The sequence below is a fragment of the Onychomys torridus genome, chromosome 2 (assembly GCF_903995425.1).
Source record: "Onychomys torridus chromosome 2, mOncTor1.1, whole genome shotgun sequence".
NCBI lineage: Eukaryota > Metazoa > Chordata > Mammalia > Rodentia > Cricetidae > Onychomys > Onychomys torridus.
The window spans coordinates 130,324,398-130,348,826 of record NC_050444.1 but is presented as its reverse complement, the minus strand read 5'-3'; the positions used below and the strand labels follow the sequence as shown (position 1 = coordinate 130,348,826).

Here is a 24,429-nt window from a genome sequence, read left to right as displayed (position 1 = left end):
CATCATGCTGCACAAAGTACAGACACCCCCTTCCAGGGATTTTCAGCCCCGGTGCAAAGTCAGGGCTCCAGCATGGACACCAGCAGTTTGCAGATCACTTTCAGCCACTGAGGGACCAGGAGGAGTCACTGAGCCTGAACCTCTGCTCACCTGCCACACCTGGATATGATATAGGTCTGACACAGGGTGGAAGGCATCTACGGCATGCCTACAGCTGGGTCTGAGCACTCACTGCCCAGCTGTGCAGGGAGTAGAGCTAACTCTAACTATTTGGGCCACCTCCATTCCCCTGCCCAAACCAGGCAGAATGCTTTACTTCAAGGAAAGTAATTTTAGAAATAAAAACTCTTTATGTCTAGTGGGAGAAGGTAGAGGAAGTAACATTTAACAAAGGACTACTCTGTGTCAGGGGCCATACACACACACACACACACACACACACACACACACACACACACACATACACGACACTGCTATAAGCCTTTATTATGTATGAATTTGTGTATGTAGCTGTGTGCATCTTTTGTTTGTATTGTGTATATATGCATACACATGACAAGAACTGTGCATAGTGACCCCATCACTATACATTGGTATAGTTCCTGACATGTGTGCACACATATGCGCAGAAGATACACACAATTACATAAGGGAATTCATCTAACACATAACAAGTATAATGTGTTGACTACCATGGAGGACACAGTCATCTCTCCTAATCCTTACCATAACACCACAGGGTGAGTGCTACCATTGAAGGAACACAAGAGGGTTACAGGAGGGTAACTCAGTTTTCTACAGCGTTAAAAAATGTATGTAGTAGTCTAACAGACTTACAGACATGTAAAACGATTTAATTCGCTGCACGAGTTTTTAAACTATCAGATACACAAGATTAACTATACCCTACCAGGCCAATGTGAAAGGGAAACACAGGTGATATGCTTTAAAAGATGAAGAGGAATGATGTTAAAATGCTCACATGGGAACGGGCCATTCATTTATGAGTTTTACATTATTTGTAAAGAAAAGGGGGTGGGCGGCTGGAGAGATGGCTTCATGGTTAAGAGTATTAATCATTCTTTCAGAGGACCCAAGTGTGGATCCCAGCACCCACAGCAAGTCCAGCTCCAGGGAGATCTGATGCCTTTGGCCTCCTTGGGCACCAGTGATTACTTGCATGCACTATCACACGGAAACACATATGCATAGCTAAAAAAAAAAAATCAAATGAATTAAAAAAAACATCACCTACATAGAGCAACAGCGCACAAACCCACGCATGCTTTGGGCAGTGAACTCCAGTCTTCTTCTCCCTTCTTTTTCCTGGACCTCTGTCCTGCCACTCTACCACCATCCTCCACCCCCGACGGTGAAGCCTAGGAGTCATGTCACCTCCCTTCCTAAGTGAACAAGTTAGAATCTTGAGGGGCCAGCTCTGCTACCTCTTAGACAGGTTCCCTGTCAGGACTGTGACCTCTACCTTGGTACCTAGAGGCTGGCCAGCCCAACCTGCCCACCCAAGGCAAAGGCTTAGATCACCTTTAGTGTGCAGGAAGTCCAGGGCAGTGGCAACATCCCGCACCACTCTGCTGGCTTCTAGCTCATTGAAGTGCTTCTGCTTCTGGATGTGTGCTAGGATGGAGCCTGGGGAGCAGAGGGACAAGAAAGAATGGCTTTGGAGGCTCTGGTAAACATGACTTCTTACAGTGCAAGTCTGGGGTAGGGACACAGGGCTTACTCACTGCTTATGTCTAGCACCAACTGCGGTGCTTGGCACAGCAGGACCAGCACAATTCTGCTGAATCAGATTGCTACCTTCTATGCCTATCTATGAGGAGTTCAGAGGCAGAAAATGAATTATATACATGGCAAAAAGATACTAATGCTACTGGGGCTGATCTGGCTTCTGAAACCAAAAGGAATTAAAAGTGAACACACACACGGCTGTGGGGGCTTAGAGACATTTCCTCTTCTTCATCTGAACTCAGATCCAGACGAGAACACAGACCTTCCAGTTGAAATTCCCACCCTCACTGTATAAGTAAAACACTGCGGGTAGGGGATATGAGAAGACAGGATTGCTTTTCCTCCTAAAATTCTCCTTTACATGTCATTATTAATTTTGTTGGCAATGATTAACATTTATTGAGTATTTACTATGTGCCAAGAACTGTTCCATCTTCTTTAAATACATTATCTCAACACAAATGCACAAAATAGATAGAACTTCTTGCCATTTTATGAATGGGCAACTTCATGTCAAAATTGGTCAAGCAAGGGTTGGGGATTTAGCTCAGTGGTAGAGCGCTTGCCTAGCAAGCGCAAGGCCCTGGGTTCGATCCTCAGCTCAAAAAAAAAAAAAAAGTCTTTAAAAAAATGGTCAAGCAATTTGCCTAAGCTAACATACTGGCAAGTTGTGGAGCTCCGGCTTTAGCCTAGTAAATCCAGCTTGTACATATTTCCTTTCAGTAAGACTGTGCTCCAAATGTTGGGGGATAAGGAGTCTTGAGCCCACCCATAACCCTTTGAACCCCATAGTCTGGCTTCACCACTAGAGCTACACTTTAAGCGATATGGCTGGAGAGGACCCCAGTTGTGCTCAATATTCTTTAGGCAGGGAATACTATTCAACATACATCTCAGGTGTCCCTAAGCACAGTCAGTTGTTTTAGTAACAGCCAGCCAGCCCTTATTGAACTCTTTGTGCCTATCAGCACGGTGCTTACATATTCCACAAGCACTATCTCATTCAGTCTTCACAGTGGCCCCACGAGGTAGGTGCTACCAATAGCTCTATTGTACAGATGAGAATACCATTTGGAGAAGGCTAACTGATGTGTCACGGAGACTGGTAAGTGTGACTTAAGTTTAGCTTGTTAGTTTCTAAAAGCCCCTCCATGGAGTCTTCGACTCAGCTCTGCACACTCCTGTAACTTCACTGTGTGAATGTGGCCTAGGGCTGGGTGAGCGAAGGGGAGGGAATGTGCTGGTTTTGCTTTTACTAGGTCAGAAGAGCAACTTAAATGTACATTCCAGTGACAGCAGTGGGGTGGCAGACAGGTATCTTCCTTCTTCCTGAAGGGTGGCATGTTCTTGTCTTCCACTGTATCCTGAGTCTGGGTTCCAAACAATGGGGCCCTCTTCTCCTCTGTTTAGCCTTTCTAGACTTCACAATGTAAGCCAAAGCTTCCACTTCATAATTAATTTAGTTAAACAGTAAACGCGTCAAAACAGGGGATTGATAAATTGATCACTAACAGTATCTATATATGACTCCTATTATAATGAAAAGGCATTTATAGACTGCCCACACAGGTGACATTCTAAGCTCTGCAAAATGCTAATTATCCTCCTTCCCTCCGGCCTCCCTTCTCCCAAACCAAGGGCAGTTTTTAAGTCCTTCATCCTTTTTATTAGCTTGACTCATTTTAGAAGTCTCTGGGATTCATGATGGATGATCACCACCCTGGGTCTTAATCCAAAGTCCAAACACATACTCAAAGAGATATACCTCCTTGCAATTTCTCAAAGACCAAGTAAAACCGTGTGTCATCTTCAAAGAATTCAATCAGCTCCAAAATGTTCCTTAAATAGAGAAAAGGGGAGGGGGAGCATTATATGCTAGAGTCCACTAATAAATATCCAATACAGTGGCTGTAGTGGGCAGAAATCAACTTGAAATCAGAATGCTTATTAAAGGCTCATGTTTGAGAAGCAGCCATCAGTGTTAGCAAGATTCAGGTCACCTTATCTTTCCATAATGTTCAGTCTCTGGTGCTTTCACCAAGTCTGTGCTGTCAAACCCCAACCCTAAAACCCACTAGGTAGAGTTATAAAAAGTCCTGGTCACATTAAACTGAATAAAATCTGCAGCCGACTGGAAGCAATTGCGGCTAATAACACTGAATAGTAGGTGTGTGTCCTGGAGGCAAGCAGCAAATAATTACTTGCCCTCCCTCTTGCCCATAAATCACGGGGCAGTATTTACATTGCCTGGAGAAGATGGAAACATCTGTCAAATAGACTTGGGGCCTAACGTGGGCACCGCCAGACCCTAACTGCTAAGCGCTGCTTAATGAAACCGCCGTGTTCCTGGCCACGGTAGCACTTGTGGCCTTCCCCGGTGAGCACTCTCTGTCTGCCCGAGGATTGCAGCGCTCGGCCAACAAGGTCGTCTTGTAGCTCAGTGGGGAAGCCACCAGCCTGGATAGTGGAGGTGTTGGGGGCTTTTTTCTTTGGAAGAACGAAATAAACCCAGTCAAGTCTCTAATGCTGAACTAAGAAGCTGCAGGGCTGGAAATAAAAATCTGTCCCTCGTAAAAAAATGCTGACCACTTGGGGAGATACCGGGCTTTTACTGGTGTGAAGGCGTCCAAATAAGATGGCCAAAATGGCCTAATTTGAAAGAAGATTGTAGAGGCAGTGCCTGGAGTTAAATCAACAGCGGCCCCCATCGTCCAAGCTTAATGACAAAGCCATCAATACCAGGCCACTGGCTCCCTGCTGACCCTGCCAAGGAAGGGGGGGGGCACAAATCTTGGAGGTGACCCTGATTTAAAGCCACAGTGGGAGGGCCACTCATTTGGAGCTGTGTAACACAGGGCTAAAGGTTACTGTGGCCCAGTTGTCATCAAGCAAAGAGTGCTGGTCCGGCTTCGGCACGGTAATGGCATCTAACACTGGGAACAGGAAACAGCAGTGAGCAGTCTTCAACATGGTGTCTGCATTAAAGCAGCCCTAAAGACCGCTACCAGGCACTACGCTGCTGGCCCATCTTCCATAGGCACTGGACGAAAATGAAACCCCATTTCTTTCTCAAATAGACACTGACTGGGGGTGCTCATTTTCTTACCTATGGACTACTGTCATTTACAGTATTTCAGCTGAGAAAAGATAACTTATTGGCGTTACCACTCTCCCTTCTGCCCCCTTGAAAGATGGAAGGAGTTATGTGCAATTGTGGAGAAGCAGTTCCAATGACACGCTGGAGTTGGGATGGTAAGAAGTAATCCCTCCTTAGCCAAGCATACCCCAGAGAATTAGTCACCTCCATAACTCACCTGTTTCCTTGACACTGATACAGCGTCTCCACTTCACGGAATACTCGACTCCGACTGTGTCCTGCTTGCTTTTCAATGATCTGTGGGAAGAATGAAACCTGTCATGTCCACTACCTGACCTCAAGACAGATCCCCAGCCAGAGCCCCTGGGAGGAGGCGAGGCGAGACACAACCCAAATCTACTCTCCAGCAGAGTCTGGAGTGGGCTTCAGTGACATGGGGAAGCAGGACACAAACCCTAGGGCTTCCATGTTGTTGACTGTGGCCATGTACACTATCACGGCAGCTTACAAAGCTGCTGCTCTGGGGCTGGAGAGATGGCTCAGTGGTTAAGAACATTGGCTGCTCTTCCAGAGGACCCAGGTTCAATAACCAGCAACCACATGGCAGCTCACAACTGTAACTCCAGTTCCAGGGCATCTGACACCCTCACACAGACAAATGTGCACATACAATAAAAATAAATAATATATGAAGCTGCTGGCTCTCGGCTATACATGGAGGGCTGGAGCAACCAGTGAGACAGCGATTTCCCAAAGGGCAGGTATGACCGTGTTGAGATGGAGGAAGGCAAGGATGAGGGAGGAAGGGTGGAGAGGAAGTAAAGACTCTCTACCCAGATGCCACTCTGCAACCCTCCAGACAGAAGAAAAATACTTCCTCTTCTGCTAATCTTACTCTCTGGCAGGCTCTGTGTAAGTAATTCAGACATTCCGTGTTGGTCAACCCTGACAACCATGTAAAAAAGGTAAGGAAAGTGTATGTCTTCTGTCCACTCCCAGTATTCTCTCCAGACCACACTTGCACCACGCCTAGACAGCATCCTTCAGCACCAAGAGGGCTTTACTTCTCCTCCCATAGTGTGGGCAGCTCCTGCTACATGGCTACACCTCCACTTGGAGCTGCTTGGCAAGTGTTGACTGCAGGAAGACATGAGCCCACTCAGCAGTGGTTTGTGTGTGGGGGTCTAGCTGACTCCGAGGCGCCCTCTGGAGCCATCCAGAGCCCTGGAGCATTGTAAACAGAGCCTGCAGGCAGAGCTAGTTCTGCTTCTCAGCTCAGAAGGGAACATTCTGCCCCTTCCTTCTAGCCGCTTGGCACAACACTTCAAAAGATTCTACTACGATGTAGCACAAACATGTGTATCCAACTGTAACTTGGAGGTTAGTCACACTTGTTAGGAAAATACTCTGGACCAATCTTTTGAACTATCAGCAAGGTGCAGTGCTGGGGAACAGAAACTATGTTACTCTGAGCTATATAGCTGTGTTCATCAAGCAGGGATGGTCAAAGTCAGAGACAACTTTCCAGCAGGCAGGCTTTCCAGCAAGAGCTGACTTCTCTCTGAGGAGATAATCAATGGGTTCTGACCACCAGCCAGGGAGCAGAACATGGATAATTACCTTGAGTTAGAGGCAGTGTGGATCAGATTGCTGGGACATTCCATCCCAGCTCCTGTCACTGGGTGGATGCTTACAGGAAAAGCAGTAGAAAGCCATTTCTTGGGGAGTCATGCTGGGAGATCTAGCTTGTCTTAGGTTGCCTAAAGCTTCCAGAGGGACACAGATCAGAGGGACATGTTTTCCTCCTATGACTCATCCTGGAAGAAACAGACCTATTGTTTGTCCATCCATCCGTTTGTCCATCCATCCATCCATCCATCCATCCATCCATCCATCCATCCATCCATCCATCCATCACCCACTCATCTGTTCATTCATCCACCTAACCATTCATTCATCTGTCTGCTTTTTGAGACACAGTCTCTCTCTCTCTATAGTGCTGGCTGGCCTGGAGTTTACTGATGTAGATTAGGATGGCCTGGAACTCATAGAGACTTGCCTGTCTTGGCTTCCCAAGTGCTGAGACTAAAGGGTGTGTGCCACCACAGTGGGCTCCATTCAATTTAACATTTATGTATGTGTGTGTATGCTTTAATCACTTTAGGCATATTACAAATTCTTTTTAACTTATAGTAATTTGTTTACAGAAAGGAATGGAAGTAGCTCTTTAGTTATATTTGGAACAATACCCCAGCCAGAAGGTTTAGCAGAGATGATCCACAGTTGGGACTGAGGAGAGTTGGTTGGAAGAGATGTTTCTACAGATCCAGTTCAGCAAGGTTGCCCTAAGGAGGCAGTGCTTTTAGACTTGATTGCTCAGCCGGCTGATTTGAATAAGCTTAACTGACCTGCCTCCAGCTTCAGTAAGCCTTTCTGTAGAACTCAGGGTCCTCAGACAGTAGGTCTCAGAATCACTGGGGCACATTTGCAAAGATGCAGCTCCAGGCTCTCTCCTACACTGAGAAACCTGTCTCTTTGTGCTCTTAGCTCACTGGCTGATGCCTGTCCACTGCAGCTTAAATCTGCTCTCTATCAGGGTTTTCAAACTGTCCTGAGGCTCACACTTACCAGGATGGGGACATGTACAGTGCTGGGCCAGGCCTCATTTCTGATGAGTCAGGGCCAGATCATGAGCATTTCTCACTCTCTCCAGGGGACACTGGTGCTGTTGGCCCAGGGACCCTACTTTGAGAACCGCAGCTCTCCTCTATTCCTTCAGTAGCCAAAGGGTTTGAAAGCGACACATGCCAGATTCATGAGCTAATTAAAGGTAGCACTGAGGCGAAGTCCACATCTCCCGGCCCAAAGCCGAGTGCTCAGTCACTTTGGATCTTAGGCCTCACCCTCCTGATATTGGTCATTGCTTGTACTTTGTGGTTTCTCAAGTATGTTCACCGGTTCATTTTTACCCTGACCTTCACAATCATTTCGCCAGATTTTGAGGGCGGGAACTAACTATCTAAATTTATTCAGATATAGAAACCAGAGCTTAAGGAGGGGCAGTGAGTTTCCTGAAGTCAAGTAAGTTTGTTAAAAATGATTCAGGCAGAGTTTCTACTTCCAAAGCTGATACTGCTTATTACAGTAATCAGAAACAGCCTACTATGTGCCAGACATGGATGTAGGTACATTACACATATTAATTTATTTGATCCCCATAATCCTATGTAAGTTCTATTATTTACACTCGTTTTACAGAAGAGGAAACTGGAGGACAGAAGGCCGAGTAACTTGTTCAAGGTTACAAAGCAATTAAGTAGAGAAGCCCAGATTTGAGTTCAGTGAATACAGGTACGCACCCCCCTCCATTCTCTTCTTTCTGAGCTACCATGTTGCCTAATACACAATTTATTTGGTTTGGGACAAGCTAGGAAAGACACTTTTGCAAAGTAGAGGTGGAGACCCATGGGACACTCACTTTGACAGCATATTCTTTGCCAGTCTGCAGGCTCACAGCACCCTGGACTTTGGCATAGGCTCCCTCTCCCAGCAACTCAGAGGTCAGCTTGTACACATCTAGAGGTGAAACAGGCGAGAAGAACACCAGGTGAGTCACCCCACTGCAAGCCATGGTGGGAAAAGTTACTGTCACTTGGCTTCTTTGGTCTGCTCACCCAGGCAGAAGAGGCCATGGGAACTCTGCAGCCTCAGTGACAAGAACCTCCTAGCTTTCCCAGACAGCTCCCGACTCTCAACAAGACTCAGCAGAACCCTGTTCCTCATTTTAGAGGTCAGAGGGGTTTCGGTTCAGAACCTACTCTCTGGGCATCTACTGAGTTAGGCAATATAACAGAGTGAGGAACAGAATCCAGTCTCTCCCCTCCAAGGGTTGAGTCCAGTATGGAAGACAAACCTACCCAGCAGCCCAGAGTAACCCAGGTCCTGGTGAGTACCACAGGGACAGCATGGCAAGAGGGAGGAGTGGGGGAGGAGCAAGCAGGGGAAGTGAATGGGGAAACCCACTGGGCGATCCAGGGATCCTTGAAGAAGGGTATTATTTGAATGAACAGCATCATTCATTTACTCATTTGCTGAATACCTACTATGTGCCAAGCTCTGTGCCAGCCTTGAGGGATGTGAAGGGAATAATAACAACTATTTTATACATACAAAAGTGGAGGTCACCAGAGGAGCCTCAGAGGTTTCTGAAAGTCACCACAGGAAACCAAGAGACAGAGCAGGATGCAAACAATGCCTTGAGGTTCCAGGTCAGAATGGTCATACAGAGCAGTGACAGACCCAGGCTGGACAAGTGTTCAGAACACCAAAGTTCTCTGAGCCCCTTCCAAGGAAACTGTGGCTCTACCACAACCCTTGCTGAGCCAACCTCATCCTCCCTTGCTCCTTCCCTGGGTATCTTGAGGCAACCTAGTCTTTAAACCCACTGCCCAGGCAGAAGACTTAATCAATGTCAGGAGATTTTATCACTCTTAGTCATGAGATGTCTGTGCTTGCATTAACTAACCCTGAGTACAGGAAACCCTTCTGTGTTCAATAAACAAACAAAAGACCTGCTGATCTGTAAACCCTTCTAAAGTCCCAGGTACTTTACTCTCCCCCACTGCCCAACACACACAGACACACACACACACAGACACACACACACACAGACACACACACACAGACACACACACACACAGACACACACACACAGACACACACACAGACACACACACAGACACACACACACACACACACACAGACACACACACAGACACACACACAGACACACACACTGACACACACACACAGACAGACATATACACACACAGACACACACACACAGACAGACATACACACACACAGACACACACACACACAGACACACACACACATAGACACACACACACCAGGTATGGTGGTGCATGCCTTTAATCCCAGCATCTAGGAGGCAAAGCAGAGAGATCTCCATGAGTTCAAGACTAGCGTAGTCTACACAGTGAGTTCTAGGACAGTCAGGGCTATATAGGGAGACCTTATCTCAGATTAAAAAAAAAAAAAAAAAAAAAGAACAAACCATAAACCTCTACACTAAGTACTTTCTTGGTTCCATTACAGTCTGGTCTTGCAACTGTCTATATGAATGGATGCTACACTGTTCACTATTACTTGTAGGTGATTTAAATGGCATGCTTTTCTTCCAGAACATCCTTCAGTACTGGTCCTTTACACATACCAGGATGTTAGTTGAATGGAGTAAAGTATTTCTGATTCATGCCATGTTTGTTATCAGAACATTCTACAAAACTATAAATTTGCTGGTATGTGTGCGAGGCTACGAAGAGGGCCCAGGAGGAGAAGCTACTTGAAGTCTTACAGTGAAAAACCATATAAAGGGGATAGGCTACCCCTAAAAGTGGCTACTCATTCTTTGACCACTTTGTAGAAACACCCAGGGATTCACAGATTCTCATCGAATGCCCAGAGATAACCCTGGCAGCCCCCAGCCTAGTGCCTTGAGCTTGGTCATCCAAAACGTCTGATGATACAACATCATGTCCCCTGGATGCAATGAAGTCTCAAAAGGAGCCAAGCACACGCAACACAAGTTGCTGCAGGCTCTGGGAGGCCAGTTTCCCACTGGGAGAAGACTGCAGTGTCACTGCAGCTTGGCCTGGGTGTTTTCACTTCCTCTTTCCTGGTTCTTCTGCCGCCCAGCCTTCCAGGAACCACAAGGCGGTGGCTCATATATCGAAGAGGGGCTGACACATGGGAGGCTCTCAGCTCTGGCAGATTGGTTTTTCTGCCACTGAGGTGATGCTCACACCACTCAGAGGAGGCCAGTGCGTCGCCTGAGAGATTTGCCTATCCTTTCTCCCTCTTGACCGCTTCTCTCTCACCCCTGTGTTATTACTCACAAGGACAGGCTGGCTCTAAGGTGAGGTGGCCCGGAATCTGGTCCCGTGGATATCAGAGATGCCTCCCCCCTCCTGCAGCACTCAGGCCTAGACCAACCTTCAAACTTTCCTGGCAGAGAGTCTGTGGCCCGGGTCTTGCGTTTCTTCTTTCTCCTCTTGTCACTGTCCACGATGGTAAGGGGCTCACTGCTGCCCATCTCTGGGAGACAAGAGGGAACGGGAGGTAAATTGCACTGTACCGATCAAGCAGTGAGCTCACCCAGAAGGAGAAAAGAGTGAGACCCAGGAGTTTTATACTGATGGTTTTAAATTCTGTGAGGGATATTGATTTGTTTTGACCCAGGAGGCAAAACTAAAGGCAAAACCATTATAGGAGATCATTAACTGTGGGAAGGGACTCAGACAGGCAGCTAGATTAGGAGAGGGGACCAGAAGTCTGCATTTGCCAAGCTCATTAGCACATGGATTTAGATCTGCCACCAGCTAAACCTGAGTTCCCAAACAGAACAAGCACTCTACAAGCAGGGCCCAGCTGTGATCATCAGAAAGGGAGGGTCCCTGGGGCTAGGAGGTAGGTAGGAATAGAACCTGATGGTAAAACCAGAAGCTAGGCAATATTTCCATGGATATGCACTGGGGCTGTGAAAGGCCTGCTATAGAGTCAGCCTTATCCCCAAAGATAACAAGATGGGTAGGGGGGATGGGGTGAGAATAGCCCCCAATTTCTTCACTCCAGGAGCACAGATGAGTGCCACATCACTCTCTCCTTCCCTGGTCCTTCTTTGAAAGAATGCAGGGAGGCCTGCAGCTGACAAGTCTAAGACAGGCTGCTGGATGAGGTCACTTATTGTAAAAACATCATTATCTCTCCCTGGCAGGCACCTGGCTCCCATGCTGGCAGACACAGACACGGGACATATTGGGCAGGAAGGGTCAGGACAGAATGAGGCAGCAGGAGACTGGGATGGGAAGGAGAAAAGGAGGAACAATGAGAGCCGACCGCAGTTTTGTTTCTAGGCCACTCTAGTAGGGGCCTTCCCCTGTTAAAGATAAATTACTTATAGAACATGTCATGCCCCTGATCCAGAGTGGAGCCTTAATACTCTTTGCCTGCAGTTAGAAATAATAAGATTTCTCTGAAGTCTCTGGGTCTAAATCCCCACCAGGGTGATTAAACCTCTACATCCTTCTAAAATAGAGGCACCCGAGAGCTGATGGGCAGAGGATGTGAAGGACTTTTACACCAAACTTCAATAAACATAGGCTCTGAGGGTTGGTTTTTCCTGAGACATTTAAAATGGAATCTGGCTCTTTGCTCACTGAGGGGAAGGCCCACTCCCTCCTCCAAGGATCTGATGGAAGATTGCTTAGTGCCACTGCCCAAATACATGCTGTGTATAGAGGCAGGCACTTGGCAGCTGTTAGCAGGAAGCATGCAGAATGGCACTTTCAACACCACAATCCAGAAAGCACAGCTAAGCAGCCCAGCATCTGACGGCTCTACTTAGATGCATCCATTTTAGGGAACTGATAACAGCAGGTTTTCAATTATACTCCAGAACAGAGAAGAAAAAGCACACAGATAAAAAGAATCCACAGAGTATCTAAAAATACTACTCCTGCCAACAGCTTCAAGCACAAGTTCTACCTGGGGACAATGCCATATGACTCTCAAAGGATTAAATACTGCCACTGAAGTAGCCACACTCATAAGGTAAATTATGAGCAAAAATGCTATCCAGATGCATTTACAGGACATGATGAGAAATCCTTCAGAAATAAAGCACAAGGCCATTCATCTTTGAAGGTTTAGAGGAGGGGGACAGGGTGGGGTGGGATTGGACACGACTGGACTATTGTCCCTCTGGTGTGCAAGCTAGTGTCAATGATTGTCCCAACTATTTTCTCACCAGTGCTGCAAACCCAGAGTGGAGTGAACAGATTGTGGTTCCAGCTCCTTCACCCTCCCCTGGCCACACTCCGATTAGTGGCCTGTGGACAAACCAAACAGCCAACAGGCAGGCCGAGTGGAGAATAGCAGGAGTGCTGGAGGCATTGTGACGCACAGGGGACTCTCAGACATACTTACAGCTCTAGATGGAAAACCCTGTTAGCAGCAATTTATACATGCTCTTTACCACAGCAGGACCGTGGAGCCCCTGGTGGAAGCAGCACACCCCTGGGCAGAGCCACACATTCAATATTAGATTTTATGGCTTCACACACAAAGACAGAATACCTGGTCTATTCTGCATGGATCTCAATGGGAGAAGGTACGCCAGAGGGGCAAATGGTTAAGGTTTTTCTTGCAAACAGAACTTGTTGAGGGAGAGTTGTTTTTTTGAAACTAGGAAGGAAACATGTATGAAAACAGTGAAATGAAAGAAGCATGCATAACTTACCCTGTTTTCACAGCAAGAGGTAATGGGTGGGAGAGGTTGCTGGGAATGAGGTGGGCTGCACTCTAGTTTTATTGCAGAGTATGTCTCAGCCACTGGACAAATGCATCCTCAGGAAAGCCCCACAATCACACTGCACCTCAACCTCCCCATTCCCCGGTGTAGGAATTCTTCCTGGCCATGAAAGTCAGCTCAAAAGTCCTAACCCCATGCAGCTCCCCAATAACTCCAGATGAGTTACAGTGTGTGCAATCAATCACTCTGGAAGTCAGGCATGAGGCAAATGGGGGAGTACTGTGTAGAACTAGTGGCTGGTATTCCAGACTCTGTCCCCAAGTCTCCAAGAGAAGCTCCACTAGGACACTGATCTTCTTTGGCTTTGATCATTCCCTGTGTTCCTATTGTCTCCTATGCACCTCTGTCTCTTCTATAAGTCACAGTACAGTGTCAGGTGAATATCATCCATCACAAATTGCACTGAAATGGAAATCGTATATGGCACATATGGTGCATGGCACACAGGCCCCTTGGGTGCCCAGTGCATACTCTGAAAGAAATGTGGGCACGCATGTGCCTTGCAGATGATTCAGGGAAAGGGTAGTCTAGGCTATGAACCCCATCAACTCTATCACATCCCCTCTCCTAAAAGGTCTCAGACACAAAAGTTCCTTAACTTATTTTCTAAAAGCCTGGTCCTTTTTCAGACTAGGTAATATAAGGGCAAGCAGTTCTTTTCAGGTTCCAGCAAGCAAGTCTGGAGGCTCCCAACACGTCTACTGCCTCCAGCCCTCACTGTCACATCAGCAGTGCTTGGGGACCCCATCTGTGTATTCTGGTGGAGGCAAATGTGGAATGAGGGGAGGCACTGTAGACAGGGAAGGCACAGGGGCCTGGGTCAGGAGAACAAAGGAGACATTCTGGTGCTGGCATTACCAGACAACCTCAAGGTCAGGCAACTCTGCCTCTTATGAGCCTGGTTCCTTCATCCTGAGAATTGGTTTAAAAACATACCTCCCCATCTGCCTGCTAGGTTGTTCTAAGATCCCAATGACACAGTTAATACAAATGTGCTTCAACTGGCTTGCCCCAGAGATCAGACCAGTGAATACCCTAACTGTCGTCACAGAGCTTTTCTCCAATGACTGATGGACGCAGATGCAGAGATCCACAGCCAGTCACTAGACAGAGCTCTAGGAGTCCAAAGAGAGAGAAAAGGGATTCTATGAGCAAGTACATCAGGATCATGATGGGGAAACCTGCAGAGACAACCAAACCAAACTAGAGGGAACTCATGAAAGTTGGATCAATGGCTGTGGAGCCTGCATGGGACTGGACTAGGCCCTCTGCATGGTAATACAGTTGAGAAGCTTGATCTGCTTGGGGGTCCCCCTGGCGGTAGAATCAGAATCCATCCCTGGTGTGTGAAGGGGCTTTTTGGAGCCCACTACCTATGATGGGACACCTCGGGCAGCCTTGAGGCAAGGGGAAGGGCTTGGACTTGCCTCTACTGGATGTGCCTCCCCATGGGAGGCCTTCCCTTCTTGTGGGTGGGAATAGGAGGGGGGTTGGGAGGGGGAGGCTGGGGGAGTAAGGGGAGGGTGAGGGGGGGTCTTTGACTTGTGTGTAAAACGAAGGAAATATTTTCTTAATAAAAAAAAAGGGGGGAAATAAAAAGAGAATACAGACTTTAATAGTCAAAAAACAAAACAAATGTGCTTCAAAAAATGTATTAAATGTGCATAGTTATGTATGCACACATATGAACACACACAGAATGGAAGTCTAGGCAGAAATGCAAGAACCTGTTACTATTACAATTTAAAGTGTGCCAACAAACAGTTCAGAGCCATGCTGTGTAGTTTATATGCTTCTTTTAAAAAAAAGTCTGTACCATTTTTAATTTATAGACATTTATGTGATGGGGTGGTTTTTATTTTCTTCTTCATTCTTTTTAGGATTTTCCAAGTTATATGTGACTGAAATTTATCATTTTATCCCATTTTGTCTGAATCAAATTGTACTTTAAACAAAATAAATGGGCTTGACTGGTGCATGGAGCTCAGAGTTGGGGGGCTGCAAGGAGCTTAATGTTAGAGCTTGTAGCATGTTCAAGGCCTTAGTTTTGATCTTCAACACTGGGAAACTTTTACTGAAAACACTTTGTAATTTAGAGGCTGATTACAGTTTTTCAAATTGTGTCTAGATTTCTCTGTATTAAAATCCAATGTTTAGCTGGGTGTGGAAGCAAAAGCCTTTAATCCAGCACTCAGGAGGCAGAGGCAGGCGGATCTCTGTGAGTTCAATGTCAGTCTGGTCTACAAATCAAGAGTCAAGGCAGGGCCACACAGTGAGTCCCCATTTAAACAATGGTGGAAAGCAACTGAAGAAGATGCTTGGTGTCAACCTCCTGCCTCCACACCTCTGTGCACAAATGTATATCTGCACTTACATACATACACACATGTATACATCCATATGAACAGATTATATTAGAAGCATAGCAGTATAGGTTTTAAGGATACAGATCTAAGACTCGGCCTGGCACCTTCACTCATGGAGCAACTGGGAGAGGCCAAGGAATCCTGGGGGTGGGGGCACAACCCACAGCAATAACAGGTCCTAGCCAATGCTCTCCCTAGATAACCTCAAGGTCTACTTTCCAAAGTGACTGCCATTTCTTGATAGAGCCTGATGAGTCAGCCCCACTGTGCCTCAGACACGCACTCTTAGATAGAGTCTATACACAGATCGCCAGCTTTCATGTCTCATGTAGGACACCAGAGGGTCATATGGTTCACTCAGCTCTGCACATAACTCTTACTCCCTGCTCCAACTCTGGAGCTCTTTGAGGATCCCAATCTGCCTGAGTACTTCCCTCATTCCGAAGGGCTTTCTAGAAAAGGAAGAACAGTGGAGAGCAGGTTGAAGGGCATAATCAGTGACAAATTCAGCGGCTTTCTCAGGGTCAGCTGAGGAGAATGGACAATGGGAGGAAACTGGGGGCCTGGGAGTAGCTTAGTAAGAGTGCTTGTCTACTGCGCACAGAACCCTGGGTCCCATCCTCATCAGCAACCATAACAAAACCACAGGCAAAAACAGAAATGGAGGAACTGAAGGAAGTTCGGCACCCTCTTAAGGGAGGGGTTGAGTAAGCCATGTGAGACAAGGGAGCCCAGGAGACTGGGGTCATCTGTGCCTCTGTAGCAACAGAAGTTACGGTGCACACTACCATAGCATTTACAGTGCACACTCCCATGTGGTCCGCATGTGCCAGGCAATGTCTGAAGTCCTCTACAGCTACTATACTCTACAGACTCACTGATGTAATCGTCACAATTATGAGGAAAGCATAATTATTGCCTATATTTTACAAACGAAGAAACAGATACAAATTGGTAAAAGTGCTATGTCATGCTCATCTAGTGAGTAAGCAAGCTGCAGTGCTAGAATGAAAGCCTAGACTCTGGCTCAAGAATGTAAGCTTCTAACCTGCGATGATGCTGTTCTCAAACACTAATGCTGGAAGGCAAAGGTGGGAGCTGGTGACAACCAGGCACCAGTGCAACTGCTTATAAATCTTAGTACAGTGCTTCTTTACTGATGTGCTGTGCTGGATAATTTTATGTCAACTGGACACAAACTAGAGTCATCTGAAAGGAGGCAACCTCAATTGAGAAAATGCTTCCATAAGATCTGGCCGTAGGGCATTTTCTTAATTAGTATTTAATGAGGGAGAGCCTAGCCCATTGTAGGTGGGGCTATCCCTGGGCTGGTGGTCCTGAGTTCTGTAAAAAAGCAGGCTGAGCAAGCCAGTAAGCAGCACCTGTCCATGGCTTCTGCATCAGATCCTGCCTCCAGATTCCTGCCCTGTTTGAGTTCCTGCCCTGACTTCCTTCAGTGATGGACTGTTACCTGGAAGTGTAAGCTGAAATAAACCCTTTCCTCCACAACTTGCTTTTGCCCATGGTGTTTCATCACAGCAACAGAAATTCTAACTAAGACAAGTGCTATGAGATTCTGGTCTCTCAGCAGGCCTCCAGACCCTCAGCTCACTGTTTACATACGTGTTTCTTGCATGTGCTCTGATGTCGAAAAGGTTGGGAAGCTCTCTTCTAGTTCACCTAAACATAAAGGCCTAATAGTCACATCCTCACTACTATATTAACTTTAACCTTCCAGAAGTCTCTTCTTGCCCTGAGATGCCATAGTATTTTGTGTTTTGTCATTTTATAGAAATCGAACTACAAACTAATGTCTAAGCACATTATTTACGGCAGTCCAGCATGAAGTATAAGGTGACAATCTTCTCCCATCTGACCTGGGAGTTTGCAGATATGGTTTCTGATAATGCCACTAGGTATAAAGGGAAAAGGCAAAGGCATATTTAAGCAGAAGCTGGTCAAATATAACAAGACAGTAAATGTCAGGAGCCATGTATGAAATTAGCTCCTTCAGAGGACAGTCTGTGAGATTCCACAGAGCTGGAGGTTCTTTTAATTTCAGGACCTCTGTGTTGGTTTGAAAGAAAATGGCCTCCAAAGGAAGTGGCACTATTAGGAGGTGTGGCCTTGTTGGAGTAGGTGTGGCCTTGTTGAAGGAAGTGTGTCAGTGTGGGAGTAGGCTTTGAGGTCTCCTATGCTCAAGCTACATCTGGCGTCATAGTTCACTTCCTGTTGCCTGCAGATCAAGATGTAGGACTCTCAGCTCCTTCTCCAGCACCATGTCTGCTTGCATGCTACTATGTCCTATGATAAAGGACTGAACTTCTGAAACTGTAAGCCACTCCAATTAAATGCTTTTCTCTATAAGAGTTACCATGGTCATGGTGTCTCTTCACAGCAATAGAAACCCTAACTAAGACAACTTCCACATATAGAAAGGCTGGGCCATGTAGTTCAACACAGCTGCAGTGAAAATGGCATCAGGGAGATGCTTTGTAGACTGTGATACTCAGATGCCCAGAGGAAACACTCAGCCTCATCTTCTCCCTCTGCTCTGATCCTGGGGTCACAAGGAGCTCTCATAGCCACATTGCAATTCCTGGTGGAAGGAACGACAGCAGAAGGATATGGAAGCAGAAACAGGAAGTGTGAGTTTACAGACTATGAAACAAAGCGGTAGCAAAGGGCAGGGCTTGGGTAGGAAGCATACTATAAAGGCCGAGAAAAGCAAGCTAAGCTAGCCATCTAAGCTCATATGACACAGTCCACAAGGCCCTCCAACACTGGTCCCTGTATTCTTCCCACCCTTAATAACCATCCATGATTCTTCCACAGAAAATGACAACAGCTGCTTCTTGCTCAGCTTACAATTAACAGTGCTTACAAGTGCCATTCCTTGGTATGTCATTGTTGTGCTTTGCTATGCAAAAGACGGGCCCTGTAAGTGCATCTTCTATACAGCATACAGAACACTAGAAGATGGTCCTCAGGTGAGACTGAGAAAAATTAACATCTGCTGCTGCTTCACCAAGGACATTCTTAAGCGAAAATGGCTAAGTAGCTGGCATGGAGGAACACAGCTGTGAGCATGGCTCCATGCCACTGCCCTGACTTGTACTGAGGCATCAGCAGCTTCCTCACTGTCACTGTGCAACAACAAATAATACCTGGTTACTACTTTGAAGACTTTTGATCTTGCAGATCCCCTGGAAGGGTTTCTGTGTGGCACACTTGTGAACCTCTGTTCTAGGCAATGAGGAGGGAGGGAAGAGGACAATGGCCTTCCAGCTGGCTGTGACATACAGTGCAAACAGCAGGCGCTGAGAGACAAGGTGAGGAAGGCCTGCACCAGAGGCAGGGCAGCAGGGATCGGAGGGAAGGGCATGTTACAGAGCCAAGGAGGAAGCCGCAGAGGCAGACATGGTCCTGTCAAATGATGGGAGAAAGTGGAGGAGTCACTGTCCTTGACGGTTATGATCATCCTTGAAAGAGAGGCCAATGTTTGATTCTTCTCTAACCCCATGGCTTAGCCACAGAGGAGGGCCTCAATGTAGGTGTATTAATATGTGCTTTGCAACCAGCAGTGCCATCAAGAAGGGGAGAACTTGATGGGGGGGGTGTTAAGGGGGCAGGGGAAGCTCTGGGAATGGGGAGCAGGGTAAGATGGCAGGGTCACCAGGGAGCTTCAGATGAAGACAGGTGACACACAGCTGTTGAGTATTATGAAAAAGCACAGGACAGGCTAAAACAACCTTACTCCACCCTCATGTGTCCCAAATCAGTCACTGAGGCTTGCCTGATACCTGCCAGCATGATGAGGCCTCCAGCTAGAGCAGAACACAGAACACACCACAGTCTCAGTATCTGTGCCATGTGTGAGATATAAAAAACAAACCAACAGAATTTCCAACATTTCCTTGGCGAGAACGAGACTCCATGGGCACACACATTTCACTTTTTACACCTTCAGCTCTACTCGGATCATCGTGCTATGACATGGTAGCTTTACTTATAGTCAAAAGGAAATAAACATGTTTTACTTACGGTTCCATTTTCCTTCTGTCCGTCTGCCATTTTGTTCCAGAAGAAATGTGATCCTGTTTACTATGTAACTGTCACAGGAAGTTACGGGGACCTGAGATGGCTAAGCCAAGCCACCCAAGCAAATACTGAAAACCATCAGCTGCTCAGATGAGCCTGAACTCATCCTTTTCTCTGGAAATAGGAGAGAAGCTTAATTCAAAGTAATGTGGAAAAGGTAAATGGGGACTGGCATGATGGCTCAGTGGACAGAGGGGCCTGTCTCCAAGTCTGATGACTTGAGTCTGATCCCTGGGACCCACTTGGCAGGAGAAGAGAACTGACATCTGAAAGCTGTCCCGTGACCTGTACACACAGCATGACAGCCACAGCCGATCTCCAATGAACACAAAATAATTAAAGCTGTGGCTGTCAATAAAAGGGAGGAGAGGAACAGCTCACCCAATCTTACCCACAAAATCTTCGACTCAGCAGCCAGGCTCATGAAATCCCAGAGGAATCCCAAGGTTGGCGTCTTCCAGACACAGGGAGCTATCCACTGGCCTCTGCCTGGCCAATGTCCTTCAGTTTGCCACCTGTCTCTGCTTCATCCCATCCAGCATGGATATCTTCAAGAAGCAGAAGGAGGGAGGGTGTGAGACTTAACGGCTTCAAGAGGATCAGGGGAGACACTGATCAACCCAAGCATCCTGCTCTGTGGGTTACACAGGAGTCACAGATGTCCCCGGGCTTCAAAACCGATGGGTGACTGAAAATACTTATGCCAAACACTAGAAGATTTATCAAGGGTCTGAATAAAGAAATTCCAGACTTACTCCCATTGTGGATTCCAGACACTAAAAGCTGTAACTTGCCAGGGTGACAGAGCTGGACCCTTCTCTTGGCTCCGAGAGTCTCACACGGAGGGTTCAAGCTGACACTCCCAGCTACTTGCTGTGAGAGACGCTTGAGTGCTGGCCCTGGCCCCTAGCAGCCAGGCCCAAGTCTCAGGCAAGAGGTAATAGTGCCAACACGATAAAGCAGACCCTGAGGGCAGCAGGTGGCGAGAATGGAGACAGTTTCGTGCCAAAAACAATCACTGCTGATTCCCAATGTGATGACTTCATTTTCTGTAGACCAGTGCTATATTTAACCCCTTGGCTTTACTTATCATGTGCCAAAGTTGCTCAACTTCTTCTCAGTGAAACACACTCACACTTCTCCTTTTCTCTGGGGAAAAAAAGCACTGAAAATGTGCTTAAGTCTGAATTCTGAGCTTCTGTGCCAAAATTTCAAAGGTTTCTAACTGGAAACTGGATGCATTTCAAAGTTACCTCAAATCACATTTCCCAAGCTGGACTTGTCCCCAGCCCCTACCATGGCTTCTTTCCTCCTGATTTCTCTTCTTCTCTATCCGATTACATCATCCTGCCAGTCAGCTAGCCATAAAGCCATTAAATCATTTCTCCCCCATCTATGTAAGTTCCAAATGCTCACATTCCAGGTTTTCCCTCAGCCTTGCCTATAGCTCCTTACAAAGGAATTCCTATTTATCTTTCAAAGCCCATAGCAAATTTGCAGAGAATCCTATCAACTTTAGAAGCAGTCTGGACTTCCTTTTCTATTCTCTCCAGCATCTCATCTAGCTCACAGCATTCCATTACAACACAAAATACACATCGTGATTCTCCCATCAGGCTACAGGCTCCTCAAAGGCAAGATGTAGATATTTCCAGTTAGCTATTCCTAGCATTTAATACAGCATCTGGCACAAAAGGGCTCTAGTGAATCTGAATGAATTACTTCATCCACAAAGTATCCTGTTCATTGCTTATGAGAAACTTCAGCACATTGGACAGCCCTATCTATTGTGCTTTTGTTCCCAAGGGAATCTCCAGTCTCAATGAAACTATTTCTAGAGCCCAAGGAAGTTTGGCTGCTATGCTTTCCTGTTCCCACCACTGCCCTTCCAGGGTCAACCTTGAACATCTATGAACTTCAGCTTGCTGCCTGTGGTGTTATTAGAGGCTAGCAATGATTGTTCCGTAAAGGGCCAGATAGTAAATATTTTACACTTTGTTGCTTCAGCTTCTCAGTTTAGCCTTTGTTAAGAAGGTGCAGCCACATATTGTATGTAAATGAATGATTATGACATATGCCAACCAAACTTTAATTATGGAAACCACAGTTTGAATTTCACATATGTTTCATGTCTCACAAAATGTTCATCCCCTCTTGATTCTCCATTTCCAAGCACTTAAAACTGCAAGAAAGCACTCTCAGCTTACAGTCTCTACAAAAATGGGTGGCAAACCATAGTTTGCCAACAACTAGTCTACTGTTAAAAAAAAAGCAATATTCAGAATTCCATTACAGACTTTGTATTACCCAACCATTTGGAGTCACTCTAGGGCTGAGGAAATAAAAGCATATGGGCTTTCAAACATTAGATTCTAGATTCAGCTTCTGGCCCTGACATCTACTAGCAAGGCAGAACTGGACATACTCCTTAACTCCTTTTCACCATCATCACCTACAAAGCAGGGGCAATAACATATGTTGTGAGAATTAAAGCAGAGTGTGCATATCAATCTTAATGCCTGGCATTTAAGAGGCACTCCATAACTCCCATTATTACACCTTGTGAGACAGCCTCCCCATGTCAACCATGGCTCTGGAAAACAACCTAGACACTCTGAATACTACATCTGGACAGCAAGAGAGAACATGGTGTCAGCAAAGGCCAAAAGCAGAGAAGAGTTTTAGATATATACACACGGGAATCTAAGGGCCCAATTAGCCTGATTGTTCTGCCACTATATTTGGGCCACTTTCCTTTTTCACCAAGAACTTGAGACTCACAGAATGCAAAGGATCCAAACACTTGACTTCCAAGACAGAGAGCATGTGGAGGACACAGAAAAGGTTAAGGTTTATGGCATTTCCACTCCCAATCCCAAAAGCCAGACCTGTGCTTGCCATGTCTTTGATGGATGTCTAATAGGTGCCGCTGCCTCTGCTGGGGTGACTTGGGTCTCCCTTGCACTGCCCAGATCAGCTTTCCTACATTGTGCTTCCATTCTTTTCCAGAAGACTTAACCTGCAGTCTGGCCAAAGGGCTGCTTCCACCTGATTGCCCTAAATCATTTCCAGTTTTCCACAACTGCACATCACAGGGTTGCTTCTACCTGATCGTCCTAAACCATTTCCAATTTCCCACGACTGTGTACAACTCACCAGGATATATATCTGTGATGTTTTATCACAGTCTTCCCTTAGTCTGAGGCAGAGACAGAGTGGACTAACCTGAGTCAGGTCTGGGTCCCTCTACCTAGCACAGGGCTGTTGCTTAATGACTCAATGAGAGTTCCGAGCATTCTCCCCTTAAACTTTCTAACTGGACTCTTATTAGCAGACTGAGCACAGTCTGGGTAGCCGCTAGGAAGAGGGAAAACCTCAGAGAAAGAAAAGAAGCATAACCAATGTGATCCAAGCAATGGAAATAGGTTTTGCGGATGAGGTGAAAGCGGCCAGGCGGTGTAGCGAAGATGAGGCCTAACTGGATTCCGGCTTTAAGTACAGAAAAGGTTCTCAGGAGAAAATCTTGATCTCATCCACCCTTTATAATCAGAAAGAACTTTTCCATATTCATGGAAAACAGAACAATAAGAACTGGCTTAAGCTAAGGAGGGGTTTAAGCTGGGAGGAGCTAAATTAGACACCACTTTCTGGAGACACCATACTGTTGTTCTTTTTGGCAAGTGAACTGAAGGGGCCTTGCTCGGTGCTTTTGCTGAAGGTTGTGCAAAAGGAAATGAACACCTGCTCTGGTCCTGTTTACTGTGGAGAGAAGTGTGGAAAACATGAGTCAGGTGAGATTCTTTTCTATCAAGCCGCTGGCTTTTTTGTTGACTGTTTCCCACCAAGTACTTTAAGTGCCGTCATGCTCTGGAACCTGGATAGAATCACCTAGCATTTCTAAGTTTCTTGATGGGGCAATGAAAAGAGAAAACAGCAATGTCCGAGTAAGAGAGTAGGAGAATGGTCCTAATAAACACACTTCCTGTGAAATTAGTGCCAGACTGGGTATTAATGCAATTACTAATATTGTTACTATTACTCACTAAGCATCTATTACCTGCTGGTCACTGAGCTGCTTAATATCATTTTAGTTCTTACAGCGGCCCCACGAGGTAGGGAATATCTGTACCTCATTTTCCAGATGAAGAAATCTGAAACTAGGCAGAGGTAAATAACTTGTCCCAAGTGACACAGCTAGCCAGTGGCAGAGGCAGAACTCAAACCAGACAGTCTGATTTAAAGTTCACACCCAACTTACTGCTTCCCCACATGGATGAGAGGCTGGAGTTTAAACCCCTCTTTCTGAGTTCAGGTTCATCCTCTCTGCTTTATATTTAGACAGCCTCAGTCAGGGAGAGAAAAGCAACACATGGCATTAGCAAGAGAGAAGACCTGTCAAGTGAGCCCAGGCCCTTTATCCTGGGGGAATAAGGATGAGAAATACAACAGGGGATGAGTAATACCTGGACCAAAGGCCAAGACTCCTGGCTCCAGCTCTTTCCATTACAGATACCGTCAATTTTACCTCAGGATCTGTACCTGAAATCCAAGGGTGCCACAGCCCCTGTAAGCTCATTCTAAGATCATAGGGGCTAAGAACAGAGATGCACTGGTTGACAGCACTGTGGCAGAAGCTATAGGCTCACATAGCCTGCACAAGCAGACTGACACCAGGCATCTCAGGTACTTTACAGCTGAAGCCTCCTCACTTATGGCCCTATTCT

General features: G+C 46.3%; 1 protein-coding gene across 5 annotated transcripts in view; it reads right to left on the bottom strand.

The window, feature by feature from the left end:
* Mknk1 (MAPK interacting serine/threonine kinase 1) overlaps window positions 1-24,429 on the bottom strand; it is a 39,720-nt gene that overhangs the window by 11,171 nt on the left and 4,120 nt on the right. For 2 of the 5 annotated variants that reach the window (XM_036178224.1, XM_036178229.1), the window contains exons 1-6: window positions 20,087-20,230; window positions 10,862-10,963; window positions 8,325-8,422; window positions 5,064-5,143; window positions 3,515-3,588; window positions 1,543-1,647 (exon numbers count right to left, since the gene is read on the bottom strand). In XM_036178224.1, coding sequence (XP_036034117.1) covers window positions 1,543-1,647; window positions 3,515-3,588; window positions 5,064-5,143; window positions 8,325-8,422; window positions 10,862-10,963; window positions 20,087-20,129 — 502 coding nt within the window. In that variant the 5' untranslated portion in view covers window positions 20,130-20,230. Of the gene's footprint in view, window positions 1-1,542; window positions 1,648-3,514; window positions 3,589-5,063; window positions 5,144-8,324; window positions 8,423-10,861; window positions 10,964-19,648; window positions 20,063-20,086; window positions 20,231-24,429 lie in introns of those variants that run through there. The other 3 variants (XM_036178227.1, XM_036178228.1, XM_036178226.1) reach the window with 3 other exon arrangements.